This window comes from Gymnodraco acuticeps, unplaced genomic scaffold (assembly GCF_902827175.1).
Source record: "Gymnodraco acuticeps unplaced genomic scaffold, fGymAcu1.1, whole genome shotgun sequence".
NCBI classification, from domain to species: Eukaryota; Metazoa; Chordata; class Actinopteri; order Perciformes; family Bathydraconidae; genus Gymnodraco; species Gymnodraco acuticeps.
Window position 1 is genome coordinate 69,209 of NW_022992023.1, and position 14,971 is coordinate 84,179.

Consider the following 14,971-nt stretch of genomic DNA (forward strand, 5'->3'; position numbering starts at 1 on the left):
TTACATTGTGTGGCAAGGTCGTAATTAGAACCAAGTCATCATTACTGCAGAGATAAAAAGTGATCCGACAGCAGCTGTGTTCCCACAACATCCTCCCACTGCACATCTGTGAGTCCATTACACACACACACACACACACACACACACACACACACACACACACACACACACACACACACACACACACACACACACACACACACACACACACACACACACACACACACACACACACACACACACACACACACACACACACACACACACACACCACACACACACACACACACACACACACACACACACACACACACACACACACACACACACACACACACACACACACACACACACACACACACACACACACACACAGACACACCACACACACACACACCACACACACACACACACACACACACACACACACACACACACACACACCACACACACACACACACACACACACACACACACACACACACACAGGCTTTTGCAGATACAAACATAATAGTCACAGGAATAAAGAAAAAGAAGCCGTTGCCAATTCTTGAAGGAAATAATGAAATGAGAAAAGGTTTATACTTTTTCAACAGCCTTGGCTCAAAATGTGATTGTAACTGCATATTGTCCATCTCCATCCAACATATGTAAATATTTGCCTTCCTTTTACTTTTGATGGCTCAAAAGTTTTGATTTTTTTTTTGCTGTTGTGTTCTTAAAGTTAAACTGCAGAGCCTACCTAAGCAATATCATTTACATTACAGTGAATGTAGAAGGAAGGAAGCTTCTTACTGACAGATAAAGACATACTTCAGGGAGAAGCTTCTTATGCTCCCAATGGCAGCTGATTAACATTTGAGAAGGGGGAAAGTAATGACCCCTCTTAGCTATCACTCTTTGTTTACTTCTTGGCGGGGGGTTAGGGGGTGTGTTCCATCCTGTCCGGGAATAGGTGTCTGATTGACTGGGACTCCTGAAAGCAGCTCTGCCACGCTGCCACAATAGAGCAGGGAACGCATGGGCCACTTCTGAGGAGAGAAATAACATCATTTGGTTATCCCTTAATGCAAATAGAAATATCACCAGGATATTTGATAAACGCAAAAACAACCCATAGCAACATATATGCCACTTTTGTCCCAAGTTACATCTCTCGTGCTATACAGGCTACCCAACCTTGAAAGAATACCTGCATCAACGTCTTCTTGGCAGTTGTTTTTATTACAGTTAGTATTCCCCTAAAGTCACAGGCAGCCCCAACCTACCTCAGAAGAGAAGGGGACCTCGGTCACAGCCCCAGTGAAGGCCCTGAGCCATTACAGTAGTCGACTCACAGTGATGTTTTTACCTATATTAAATAAAGAAATATATATATGTACTGTATATATATATATATATATATATATAGAAATGTTCAGGCGTATCCTAGACCTAGGGAGCATTAGGGTGATTTCTACAATCTTTGTCCTTGCAATGAGACAGCATAAATCCATTCACACACATATTCATGGCACAGGCTGCCATACAGTACAACTAAAACACTCACACATTCAGACACCAGTGGCCACGTCCCAGGGATACTCGACATGTTTAATGCAGGGATTGGTGGTCAAACCTCCCGAGCCATAGCCGCCCCAGAAGTGGCAGAAGCCTTCAGGCAGGGGCTTTAAATGCCTTGGTGCAGAGGACAGCAGATCAATGTCCCAGAACTTAGGACTGTCTACTTGGAGTGTTTCATTCTTGTCTTTACAAGGTCACAATAATCAAAAGGCAAAATAATCTTAACAAATTACAAGAGGTTTTATGTACTTAAAACTGGATAATACAAATGTTTTCATGTACTTATAACCAAATCAAATAAGTTCATGATCTAAAGGTAATATATGTGGTTTGAACTAGCCTGTTGTAATTAGCTGAGATCGACTACTTATCATTAATCAGTGGCTTTTTTCAGGTAATATAAGTGAATTTATACAGATACAACCAAATTAAATAAGGTTTTCAACTAAAGGTTATATTAGTGGGATGTTTTATCCTCTTATGAGCTAGGACTTTCTAGTTTTCATTAGTAGTTTTATCTAGACTACTAAAATGTAATAACATAATCAAGTTATCTAACTTTTTTCAATATCATTATAATATGTAATATATGTTTCAGCCACCTGACATGATGCACAGCTGTTGGTATATGTACAGTTGCATCTTTATCCAATCTTTCTGTGCGATAGGGCTTGTCCCAATAACAGTGTCCTAAGTGGATAATCATTTATGTATCAGCAAGTCATATAATCTCCTCCCTGAGAGCAGCATTCAGTGTAATGCACTCAGCATGATTGCACCTTAACAGGATGCAGATTTCCCCCCGGCTGGGAGGGCAAGGTGTGCTCAGCTTGCGTCCGTCCCTGGTCCAATGTCTCCGTCAGGAAAGCTATGTAGTTAGTAGCCAGAACCAAAATGTCCAGCTTGGACAGTTTGGTGTCAGGTGGGACTGAGGGCAGAGCCGCCTGTGGACAGAGGATCAAATCAGCTTACAACTGTCTACACACTCAACTGAATTCATTAGCCTTCAATTCCAAAGGACCCAGACCATACATGTTATAGCATTTTGTGTGAGTTTTAGAAATAGTGTGTGTGAAGAGTTGTTCCAGGAATTGTGTCTACACAATTTTGAAAAAAACTGATCTTTACTCCTGAGCCACCAGCTCTTCTCCTCAGGAGGTGGAAAGTTCCTTCCAAGCAGTCCCATGATCAGTGATGGAAGAAGAATTGGGATCCTTTACTTGAACTGTACAAATATTCTGTTGCATTGAAAAGGTAACTTATGTGCAAGTAAGTAATACTCAGCTAAATGAAGTTAAAAATGACGTGTAATTGAGGCCTCAATATATCTGAAATGACTTACTTAAATATTTGAAATAATTATAAATACTACATTTCTCTCAATAGTCTATACATTAACTATCCTGTTCATGTATTGTATGTATTCAGAAAAATACCATCATATTTTATACGTTTTAATAAATCCTAATTTTATAAATGTAGTGAAGTTCAAAGTACAATATTTTGAATTAGTAAGGTAGAAGTTTATGCTGGCATGGAACAAATAATCAAGTAAAGATTAGATTAGATTACACTATATTTTCATTGCAAAGATTACATGAAATGCATCCAACCAGTGAAAAGAGTAGAAAAGTGCATGAGGTTTCAATAAATTCACATTACAAACAATGTTGTAGTAATGTACATACATGTATGAATATTAATAAATATCTGTAGAATGCATATTTAGAGGCATAAAGAGAAGGTTTAGGTTAAAGTTAAATACAGTTGTAGTGCATATTTAATACTTCTTTTATAATAAAAACTAAATTCAGATATTGCAAATACTGTATGTGATAGGTCCCTGAGTGTGAGGTGCTGTGGGTTGGAGCCCAATGACATTCAAAGGGGAGTGTGGAGGTGGGCTGGTACCAGAGGTCGCGTTAACCGAATATTTTCCGTCTATGACGGATTTTTTTTTAACAATGACGGAAAAATCTGAAAGCAGTCCGTCATTTTGACGGATTAGAACAAACTCGGAACAGTGGCAAAGTGTCCCCGCAGCGAGGCTCCGGTGTTAAGCATGCCCACCAAAAAGGAAATGATACCTTTCCAAACCTAACTTTGCCGTACAAATCATTGAAATGTCTGTGAGTTTTGGCTTTACGCTGTGCGCGCTCCCGCGAGGTGCAGTGGGCATGCATAACACGGCGCTAACAGTTCACGAGTGTGCGCGCCCGCGCCCCCCCCCCCCCCAGCGTGCTCCTCTCTGGACTGTTGCGTTCACACCAAAAAGAGTAGGCCTACTTAGTTCCGAGAACTTTTACCCCCATTTTTAGTGCCTGCTAGAGAGGTGGTACTATCCTGGGGGGAATAAAAGTACCAATTAAGATTGGCTGGGTGAATTGCAAACCACGCCCCGTAAAACTCTGAAAACTTTTGTGAAGCCGCCATTGTATTTGATGGCAATAGCATGATTAGCATTAGCCCCGCGCACCAACGGAGAGAGAATAACTTAGCAACACAACAAAAAACATGGGAGCGGTGGAGATGAGGAGGTGTCGCCGTTCTGGCGATTTACTCGGAAGGCTTCAGTAGAAGCTGCTGGGACTCCCAGCCAGTCCCTAACTCCGGGGACTTCCGGCCGGGGACTTCGGGTGGCAGTATACGCCGTGAAGTGGTTTGCGGTCTGCCAGTAAACCCAAATAAGAAGAAGAAGTGACGTCAGCGGCTTCATTTGCGTAATCTTCCCTCAGGGAACTTATTCCAGTGTGAAGGCGATCTGTACTTAGTTCCATGGGGGTACTAAGTGCTGGCACTAAATGCTGGGCACTAAGTATGGCTAAGTACTTGGTGTGAAAGCTTGGTGTGAATTATTTTTCCCGGGTCGCCGAGGGTGCTGGCGTTGTTTGTTCGCCGCTCCTCCGCCCCAAATATTGTTCTTTAGTCCAGATCAGAACCTCTCCTGTCTGGCTCTCTACTTTTGAAACGTCAGTCATCAGCAAATATGGCCGAGGCTATATACAGGACGGTCCTGTACACAACGCCAAATGGCTATATACAGGACCGTCCTGTACACAGCTCTCTGAAATGGCTATATACAGGACGGTCCTGCACAGAAGCCCTGAAATGGCTATATACAGGACGGTCCTGTATATAAGGTCTCTGAAATGGCTATATACAGGACGGTCCTGTATATAGTCATTTGGCGTTGTGTACAGGACGGTCCTGTATATAGCCACTCCCAGCAAAAATAGCAGCATCTCTCTATCGAATCGACACAGAACTTTGTGTTGTCATCTCCTACCTGCTGGCTCTTTCCTGCTCACCGGTCCCTAGCCCGCTAGCTAGCTAGCATTATTGGACCTAGCAGGCTGCTACCTAGATGCTCCTCGGCTCCCTGAAGTCTGCTGAGCTAACATTTCTGTCTCCACCCCAACTCCACCCTAACTCCACCCTAACTCCGCGGCTCGTGTGGGTCTTCCCATCCCGCTGCGATCAGCCGGCTTCCCCGCTGACATCGTCTCTCCCTGCCGCCTACAGCCGGTGGCTATCAAGCTAGCTAACCAGCTAGTAGGCTGGTCACCCGGCTCCCACTCTGCACCAGGCTGTCAGCCCCTCCTACGATTCTCCTCTGGAAACCACTGGAATTATTCTCTTGATATGCTGTGGATTAGAATTCTCATTTTATCTGGACTCACACCGCTCCTTCTTCCACGGTCATCCGGCTCCTGGTCTCTGCTGCCCGGGTCCCCAGCATTAGCTAGCTCCGTGCTAGCGCCACTTCACCGGATCATGCCGCCGCTCTACTCCCTGTCAGATCTCCACTCCTTTAATAACCGCCTGCGTCCGGACTACATGGACATCCTCGCAGATAATGAAATACTCCGCAAACGCCGTCCTCCACACAGAGGCTCTGGCCGTAAGTTTTTATTTCATTCCACGTCTCCACACTCCATCCCGTCCATTCGGTCCTGTCACACGCCCACACTACGCCATCACAACAAACAACACGTGAATCTGACCAATCTCCTTCCACTCCCCCGGTCCACACAACCCCTCCCAATGCAACGTCACCTCAGAGCAGCCCTGCTCAACACACGCTCCATCCACAATAAAAGCCACATTCTAAATGAATTCATTAAAGACAATAACCTGGACTTTCTGTAAGTGACCGAAACATGGCAAAAACCCCTGGACTATTTTTCTTTAAATCAAATCACCCCAGCAGGATTCACATACATTGACAAACCTCCCCCACAAGGGCGGTGTGGTGGTATAGCTGCAATTATCAGAAAGGAAATAAAAGCTACCATAATCCCCATCCCTGATGTTTCTTCATTTGAACACCTGATCTTCAAACTCTCTGGTCCCACTCCCCTGGTCACAGACATCATCTACCGCACCCCAAAGCCAAACCCCTCCTTTCTCTCCGACCTCTCTGACATTCTCACTCAGCTTTCTGCCATATCCCCATCTGTTCTCCTCTTAGGTGATTTTAACATTCATGTTGACGACCCGACCTGCATATGCCTCTGAATTTAAGGAAACTCTTCACTGCTACAACTTCTCTCAACACATCAACTTCCCAACACACAGCCGTGGTCACATCCTGGACTTGGTCTGCTCCACTGGTTTCACCATCCATCATCTGTCCAGCCTCAATCTTCACATCTCTGATCACCTGGCCATCATCATGGACATCAACATCCCCATCCCCGCCCAAAAGCAAAAACGCACAATAACCTACAGAAATCTCAAATCCATCTCACCTTCAGCAATCACTGCCTCCATTACCTGCAAGATGTCTGTCTCCCCCCCCCCACTTTCTGAAAACCCATCTGAACTTGTGGACTATTATAACAGCACCCTCTCCTTCTGTCTCAATGAACTGGCCCCCACAAAAACAAAAAATGTCTCTTTCATACACTCCGCCCCCTGGTATACCCCCGAACTCCGCCAAATGAAATCAAGGAAACGTCAACTTGAACGCCAACACAAGAAAACCACACTAACAGTCCATCTTCAAATCTACAAAGACTATCTCCAGCAGTACAGTAACACACTCAAAGCAGCCCGGTCTAATTACTACTCACAACTCATTCAGTCTGGCTCCAGCAACCCCAAGCGAATGTTCTCCACCATCAGCAAACTTCTCAAACCCTGTGACAACGCCACCTCTCGTTTTTCCAAACCAAAATCAGCAACATTTACAGCAATCTGACACCCTCATCAGCACCCCCCACCTCCCCTCCTGGCTCCCCCCCTTCACCTCACAGCCCCTGTCCCACTTCTCCCCTGTGACCCCCATGCAACTGTCCCACTTCATGACTGGAATTAACTCCAACTGCACACTTGACCCAATGCCCTCCAAATTTGTTAAAGAGAGCCTCCCTGCCATCTCCCAACTCATCGCCACCATCATTAACTCCTCCCTCAGATCTGGATCAGTTCCCCCCTCTCTCAAACTGGCTGCTGTCACACCCATTCTCAAAAGACCTGGACTCACACCTGACATCATGTCCAACTTCCGGCCCATCTCAAATCTCCCCTTTCTGTCAAAAATACTTGAAAAAGTATTTATTCTAAAATCCCACCTCAGCTCCAATGACCTCTTTGAGCCATTTCAATCCGGTTTTCGATCAAAACACAGAAACAGCTCTTCTGAAAATCACAAACAACCTCCTTCTCTCCTCTGACTCCAGCAACCTGAACATCCTCATCCTCCTCGACCTCACCGCAGCATTCGACACCATCAACCACGCCATCCTGCTGTCCCTCCTCGAATCATCACTCAACATCACCGACACTGCACTCTCCTGGCTGAAATCCTACCTCACCGACAGACATCAGTTTATCAACATCAACAACTGCACCTCCTCCACTGCTCCTCTGTCCCAAGGCGTCCCCCAGGGTTCGGTGCTTGGCCCCCTCCTCTTCATCCTTTACATGCTCCCCCTTGGCAAAATAATTAGTCGCCACAATCTTCAATTTCACTGCTACGTCGATGACATCCAACTTTATATCTCAACAAAAACCATCACCCCCACAACACACTCCACTCTCACCAACTGTCTCTCAGAAATAAAAGCATGGATGCAAACAAACTATCTCCAACTGAACAGTGCCAAATCAGACATCATCATCATCGGCCCCCCATCCCGTATCAAAGCCATCCAGAATTTCAACTTCACCATTGACAGAAACACTCTATCTCCCCCCCTCACATCCGCAACCTCGGAGTCATCTTCGACAGTCAGCTCAAATTCAACCACCACATAAATCACATCACCAGGACCGCCTTTTTCCACCTCAAAAACATTGCCCGTCTCCGTCCATCACTCTCCTCCTCTGCTGCTGAAACCCTGATTCATGCATTCATCACTTCACGACTTGACTACTGCAATAGCATCGTCTACGGCATACCATCCAACCTAATCAATAAACTCCAACATATCCAGAACTCTGCTGCCCGCCTTCTCACCCACACCCGCTCCCGAGACCACATCACTCCCGTCCTCCAGAACCTCCACTGGCTCCCCGTCCGTCAAAGAATCGACTTCAAAGTCCTCCTCATTACTCACAAAGCCCTCAACAATCAGCCCCCCCCCTACCTCACAGACCTGCTGCACCACCACACCCCTTCCCGCTGCCTCCGCTCATCAGAAGCCAACCTCCTATCCATCCCCACCCGCACCAATCACCGGACCTGGGGGGACAGAGCCTTCTCCGTCGCTGCCCCCTCCCTCTGGAACTCACTCCCCCAACCCATCAGAGACTGCACTGACCTCACCACCTTCAAAAAACTCACAAAAACTCACCTCTTCAATCTGGCTTTTAATGTGTGATTGTTTTTGTATTATTTGACTTTAACTACATATTTATTTGTTGTTCCTTCCTTTTCTTTTCCCTTCACTATATCTGTAAAGCGTCTTTGAGCACCTGTAAAAGCGCTAACAAATTAAATCTATTATTATTATTATTATTAAAGCGGCTGTTGTTAAGGTTTTAGGTTTGTTGTACAAATGAGTGTTTCTGTAGGAAACAATCCACAGCCCCTCATTGTTCAGAATTAATTCATAAATGTGAATTCAACACCATCATGGAAGCAGGTTATGAAACACAAATGGGCAGGGAGTGCCGAATAATGAATGAGAATATTGGGAAGGGACTGATGTATGTCCAGTGTACCTGAAGGCTGTGGAAGGCCTGTCGTAGGTTCCGAACACGGCTCCTCTCTCGCGCTGCATTTTCTGGAGAGTGCTGACCCCTCATTGTCCCGGACCGAACTGCAGACTCGCCACAAGAACCAGAGTTTAACCTGGACCCAAACACAGACTGCGCCTGCAGCACAGGGTGGAACAATCAAATCAAACCTAGTAATAGAGAACATTTATTAAATGAACAGTTAATTTAGCAACATCCTTTTACTTACTTTCAAAAAAAGTATATTAGTAAAATATATCATAATTTGTTCATTATAAAATACATTTTTCTACAAGTTGTATGTTGTCACAGTGAATTGCTGAAAGATTCAATGTGAAAATAAATACAAAATAAATGTTACTCAAGAACATTAGTTAGTTTAATCCATTTTGCTTTAATTATTACTTTTATGTCTTGGTAATTATGGTAGTAATAATTCAGAAGGTTGTGCAATATCCCGCTGGTGTCTGTAACCAGGGACCTTTTGAAGGTTTCAGACTCACCCACTTCCTGCGTGTGCTCTGCCTGTGTGGGGATGCTGGGCCGCCCCCCCTCCCAGGCTGCTGCCTCCAGGGCTGAGCGGCGGAGTTGGACACAAGCTGATGGTTTGCTGAAACCGACATAAGACTTTCCAGAGGATTTCCCGCCATCAGTGCTGAAGCAGACTCTCCTCAAGTTTTTTTTCACTTTCTTCAGTCTATTTGAATTGGCAGGATGGAAGCTTGCTCTCCCTTGTTGAAGATGTTTGTATCATCCACCAACTGCTCTGGTAAATCCTCTAAAGAACAAATAGTCTGAGGTCTCCTTTACATCCAGGACATTTTAAAAGTCTGTGCACATGTTTCTATTTCTACTGAGGACCATTATGTTCAAGCATCTGTCGACTTCAAAAGGCCTCTGTGGGTAGCGGTTCCACCCAGACCACTAAAAACCCAACGAAGTGTGTCTGCCTCTCTGTGCATCACTGTTCGTTCAGAGGATTCCTCCCAGCCTGCCTCTCTCTCTCCGCTGGTTTCCTTATCGGGTGAGGTAATGTGGGGAACTTCATGCTGCCCTTATCTCAGCCGCCCGGTCATCTTGATCCTCCCCTGGCTGTTTGGCTGCCAAGAAGAGCAGGCAGTCAAGCCGGTGGGGGAGAGCAGCTCTGGGAGGGTGTCCTGCGCCAGGGCACCAAGGGGCTTGGGAAACTCTCGCTTTGCTTACAACTGGACAGAGTGGAAGCTCAGGGCAGTGCGACATTCAACATGACCAAACAGAGGCAGAAGAGCATTTTGGTTTGTAGAAGACCACCTCATCATGATAAGATGACATTCACTTGCACAGAGCTGCAGGTTTGAATGACATGAACTCGGCAGCATTGAATAGAACTAGCATGATCATTTTACAGGTGGAATGATCTTAAATCAACATTTTCACAGTAATATGTTATTTATGTTTGCTTTTTATATCATAATTCTAGTGTACAAAAATCAAGTAAGTATACAAAATAGATAATACTGTTAGTGTCATCATCTGACACTGTATAGAAATGTAAACTCTATGCTTGACAATTGGTATTTATCAGACAAAGATACATTAAAATAAAAACTGTCTTCACCATGCTGATGGGTGGTCCATTACACCAGAGAGGATCTAAGATTAGAAACCCTCAGCAGAAAATGACTCATGTTACACAAAACATCTGCATTTCACACCATGAAATGTTCTTTTTTATCTGAGACAACAAAGAATCTTACGGATAAAGTGTACCAAGTTATCTTTAAAGCGCCACAAAGGATTTGCCCTCTCCTGTAGTGTGTTCTATAGGTTTCTGTGCATGTAAAAGTCAGAAAAGGCTAAAATCCCAAAGTTCCCTCCAGAGGGGGTTTCTCTCCCACACACTGCTCCTCCCTGCATGAAAAGCCTCAAATTGGACTCCTTTGTTTTATTTCTTAAAGTGGTGACATCACTATGTAACACTTGTGTTTCTACTGGCTAGCTCTAGATGCTGTTTTCTGCAAACTGAAACTTTGTTGACTGTTGTGTCTCGGCAGATTTGTTAATATTATTTCTCTGTTTAGTTTATATTGTCAAGTCCGCGTCTGCTAACCCTTTTTGTTGTCTGCCATTTCCTGTTTTACTTTGTCATTTCCTTTCTCATTTCAGGTAGTTCGACTCCTACCTTGTCACTATGCTCACTGACCTGATGACCTGCCCCGCCCTTATTGTTTGCACCTGAGTCCCTTGTATGTGTATATATTCTGTGTGTTCCCTGTGCCCTGGACTCAGCCGACTCTCAAACCCTGAGAGCAGCGCTCGGCTCTCAGGCTCAACGCCTGCAGCAACAGGAGGAGGACATGAAGGCCTTAAACCAGGGAGTAATGACCCTGACTAACAGCCAGAGTGAGTTTCGTGGCGCGGTTACGATGCAAATCAATCACCTGGCTGAACGGGTCCATAATGTACTTACACGTTTGGATAGTGTGCCCGCCGCTCCTCCCGCCGTGGCTGCCCCAGCCCCAGAGACTACAGCTGATTTTCCCATGCCAGCTTCCATGATTCGTCTTGCTCCTCCTGCAAAGTTTTCAGGCAAGTCTGGTAATTGCAGTCCTTTCCTAACGCAGTGTGACCTGCATTTTACCTGCCAGCCTGCTGCTTTCCCCAGCGATCTAGCCAAGGTGGCGTTCATTGTGTCCCACCTCACGGGAAGAGCGGAAGCCTGGGCTACGGCGGAGTGGGCACGGAAGTCTCCGGTGTGTAAATCACTACAACTATTCACTGAGACTATAAAAAAAATCTTTGACCGAACCACACCGGGGAGAGAAGCTGCCAGAGCCCTGACACAGATCTCCCAGCAGAATCAGAGTGTGTCTGACTACGCCATTGATTTTCGCACTTTGGCCACGGACAGTGGTTGGAATGAAGACGCACTATATGATATGTTTTTCAGCGGACTCAGTGACTGTGTGCGGGATCTTCTTGTTCCTCTTGATCTTCCGGCGGATTTGGACAGTATGATCACCTTGGCTATACGCACAGACACTCGGCTGCAAGAGCGACGGAGGGAGAAAGCCAGGAAAGCATCATCTCCGCTAACTAAATGAGGAAGCTCACCTCCTGCACGATCTCCACGACGACCCGGATTTCGTACCCACTATCCCTCCTCTACCGTGAAACCTGCTTCGTGGAACACAGAAGAGGATTTTGTCATTGGACTGCCGCCCTCTGCAGGTAACACCACCATCTGCACTGTTGTTGGCAGATTTACTAAAATGACTCACTTTATCCCCATGCCCAAATCGCCCTCTGCTAAAGAGACAGAAGAAGCGCTCTTATCTCATGTTTTCAGGCTGCATGGATTTCCTCGAGATGTGGTGTCAGGCCGCAGTTCGTTTCCCAGTTTTGGAAGGAATTCTGCAGCCTGATAGGAGCCACTCCCAGCCTCACATCTGGTTACCACCCACAATAATGGTGAACTAATGGTCAATCAGAGAGGATCAACCAGGAACTGGAGACGTGTTTACGGTGTCTGGTGTCCCAGAATCCCACAACTTGGAGCAAGCAGCTGATATGGGTGGAGTATGCCCACAACACCCAACCTACATCTGCCACGAGTCTCTCCCCTTTTCACTGCGCCTATGGTTACCAACCTCCTCTGTTTCCAGAAGTAGAGAAGGAAGTGACTGTACCGTCAGCACATGCCCTGGTGAGGCGGTGTCGCAGAGTCTGGGCAGGAGCTCGCCAGGTTCTCCTGAAGAGTGCTGCTCGCATGAAGAAGGCAGCAGATCGACATCGTCGTCCGGCACCTGCCTACAGACCCGGGCAGAAGGTTTGGCTATCTGCAAGAGATCTACCCCTGTGTGTGGCCTCCAGGAAGCTGGCTCCGAGGTTTGTGGGTCCGTTTCCCATAACTAAAGTTATTAACCCGGTGGCTGTTCGCCTGCGCCTGCCCAGGTCCCTGAGATTCCATCCGACCTTTCATGTTGCCAAAGTCAAACCGGTTCGGGAGTCGTTTGGTTCCTCCATCCAAGCCCCCTCCTTCCCCCCGGATGTTAGACGGCGGTCTGATCTACGACGTCAAGAAACTGCTAGCAGTCAGGAAGCGAGGTCGCGGCCGACAGTTCCTTGTAGACTGGAAAGGATACAGTCCAGAACATTGGTCGTGGGTACCAGCAAGCTTCGTTGTGGATCAGAAGCTGATAAAGGACTTTTTCAGGCTTAATCCACAGGACTCAGAGGGGGGAGGGTACTGTTGTGTCTCGGCAGATTTGTTAACATTATTACTCTGTTTAGTTTATATTGTCAAGTTCGCATCTGCTAACCCTTTTTGTTGTCTGCCATTTCCTGTTTTTACTACAGTCGTAACATTGACCTTTGTATGGACAACTGAAAAGAAGAAAATAAGTGGCTTCCTGAACCAAGCAAGGATCAGTCAGTTATTGACAATAGTTACTGATTTCCAACTCTGTTGGGCCAATCTGGTGATACAGGGTCACAACCTTTGGAAATAACAATGTTGCTACTACTGGGGCTTTAAATGTGGAGCTGCTGGAAGTCGAGTTGCAAACAAAGTGCAAGCCTCTGCTAAGTTGCTAGTTAACAATTTAGCTAATAGGCTGTATGCCCACCTAAAATTGGGTCAAAATATCGATGTATTTTTTGGTTCACAACAAACTGAAATGTGTTCAAGCATTGAAATTAGGGCCGTCAGTCGATTAAAATATTTAATCGCGATTAATATATTTAATCGCGATTAATCGCATGATTGTCCATCGTTAATCGCGATTAATCGCAAATTAATCGCACATTTTTTATCTGTTCTAAATGTACCTTAGAGGAATATTTTTCAAGTTTTTAATACTCTTATCAACATATGAGTGGACAAATATGCTTTATGCAAATGTTTATTATCATTTGAACAATGACAAATATTCTCATGAATATTAAACACAACAACCTCTGAACATTACAAATATTCGCCTCAATTCAACCTGGAACCTCTCTCATTCAATAATACAATACAACTGGTGTGTGTGTGTGTGTGTGTGTGTGTGTGTGTGTGTGTGTGTGTGTGTGTGTGTGTGTGTGTGTGTGTGTGTGTGTGTGTGTGTGTGTCATACTTGCCAACCTTGAGACCTCAGAAATCGGGAGCATTTCAAAACCACCGCGGGTGGGGTGGGGGGGGGGGTGCTATGGATCGCCGGAGCTGTATTAGCTTAACATGCTTATTGTAGTTGTAAGTGCACTGTCTTGATGGAGCATATGTGTGGGCTGGACCTGTGTTATACAGGAAAGGAGTGAGCAGGGGGGAGTTTTGTCGATTCTTGTTCAGTTTTCTGTGACTTATCTTCCTCACCCTCTCAGACTTTCAGTTGCGCGCGCTACTAAAGAGACGCGCTACCATGGAAACCAAACAATGGTGTAGCTGTATTAAACTCCAAGTGGAAACAGTCGTGAGTAAATCCAATTTTGTCAGAAATCGGGAGAAATGCGGGAGAAATATGACCCCGGGAGGAAACCGGGAGAGGGCAATGAAATCGGGAGTCTCCCGCGAAAATCGGGAGGGTTGGCAAGTATGGTGTGTGTGTGTGCGTGTGCGTGTGCGTGTGCGTGTGTGTGTGTGTGTTCGTTGGAGCTATGTGCAACTCAAGGCATATGCTCGAACGGGAGCTGCCTGTACGCTGCAATCATGTTATCCGTGCTGAGTGTGCTGACTTTTCGTACAATATCCCACTGTCTGGCTTCCTGCATAAAGTCAAGTGCTCGGCGCAGTTGTCGGCGAAATGTCGCTCCTCTGTTTTCATTGAAACAGCTCCTTATATCCGTTAGCGCAGCTAGCTAGCACCAGATGCTAACAACAACAATACACGTAAGGTCTCGCTCGAGCCACACATACACACACCCTCCCGGTCCTCCCGATGGCCAGTCGGTGCCTGCCGGTGAGCGTGGAAGTGTGGTCTGCCACAAGCAGGCGGCAGGAGCGGGGCTGTCTGCATCAGCTTGTAGATGGTATTTTAAACTCGATGCGCTCTGAAACTACGGGCGGCCGAAGAAAAAAATACACATGCGTTAATCGCGTTAAAATAATTAGTGGCGTTAATTTTTTTTTTGCGTTAACGCATTATTAACGCGTTAACTTGACAGCCCTAGTTGAAATGTTTCTATGTCACAAGCTGTAATATTACAGCCGCTAACAACTTTATTTGAATTTGATCATAGACAGAACATTGTGTCTTAATCTTAG

General features: G+C 45.7%; 1 protein-coding gene across 1 annotated transcript; it reads right to left on the reverse strand.

Annotated features, from left to right (window-relative positions):
* Positions 1 to 484: 484 nt before the first annotated feature.
* tcf23 (transcription factor 23) lies at positions 485 to 12,087 on the reverse strand. The gene is made up of 4 exons (XM_034201506.1): positions 9,252 to 12,087; positions 8,734 to 8,886; positions 2,343 to 2,507; positions 485 to 1,031 (listed from the first exon to the last, which is right to left on the reverse strand). Exons 1-4 carry the CDS (start codon positions 9,396 to 9,398, stop codon positions 894 to 896), a joined length of 603 nt encoding a protein of 200 aa, XP_034057397.1. The 5' UTR covers positions 9,399 to 12,087; the 3' UTR covers positions 485 to 893.
* Between the last annotated feature and the right edge of the window lie 2,884 nt (positions 12,088 to 14,971).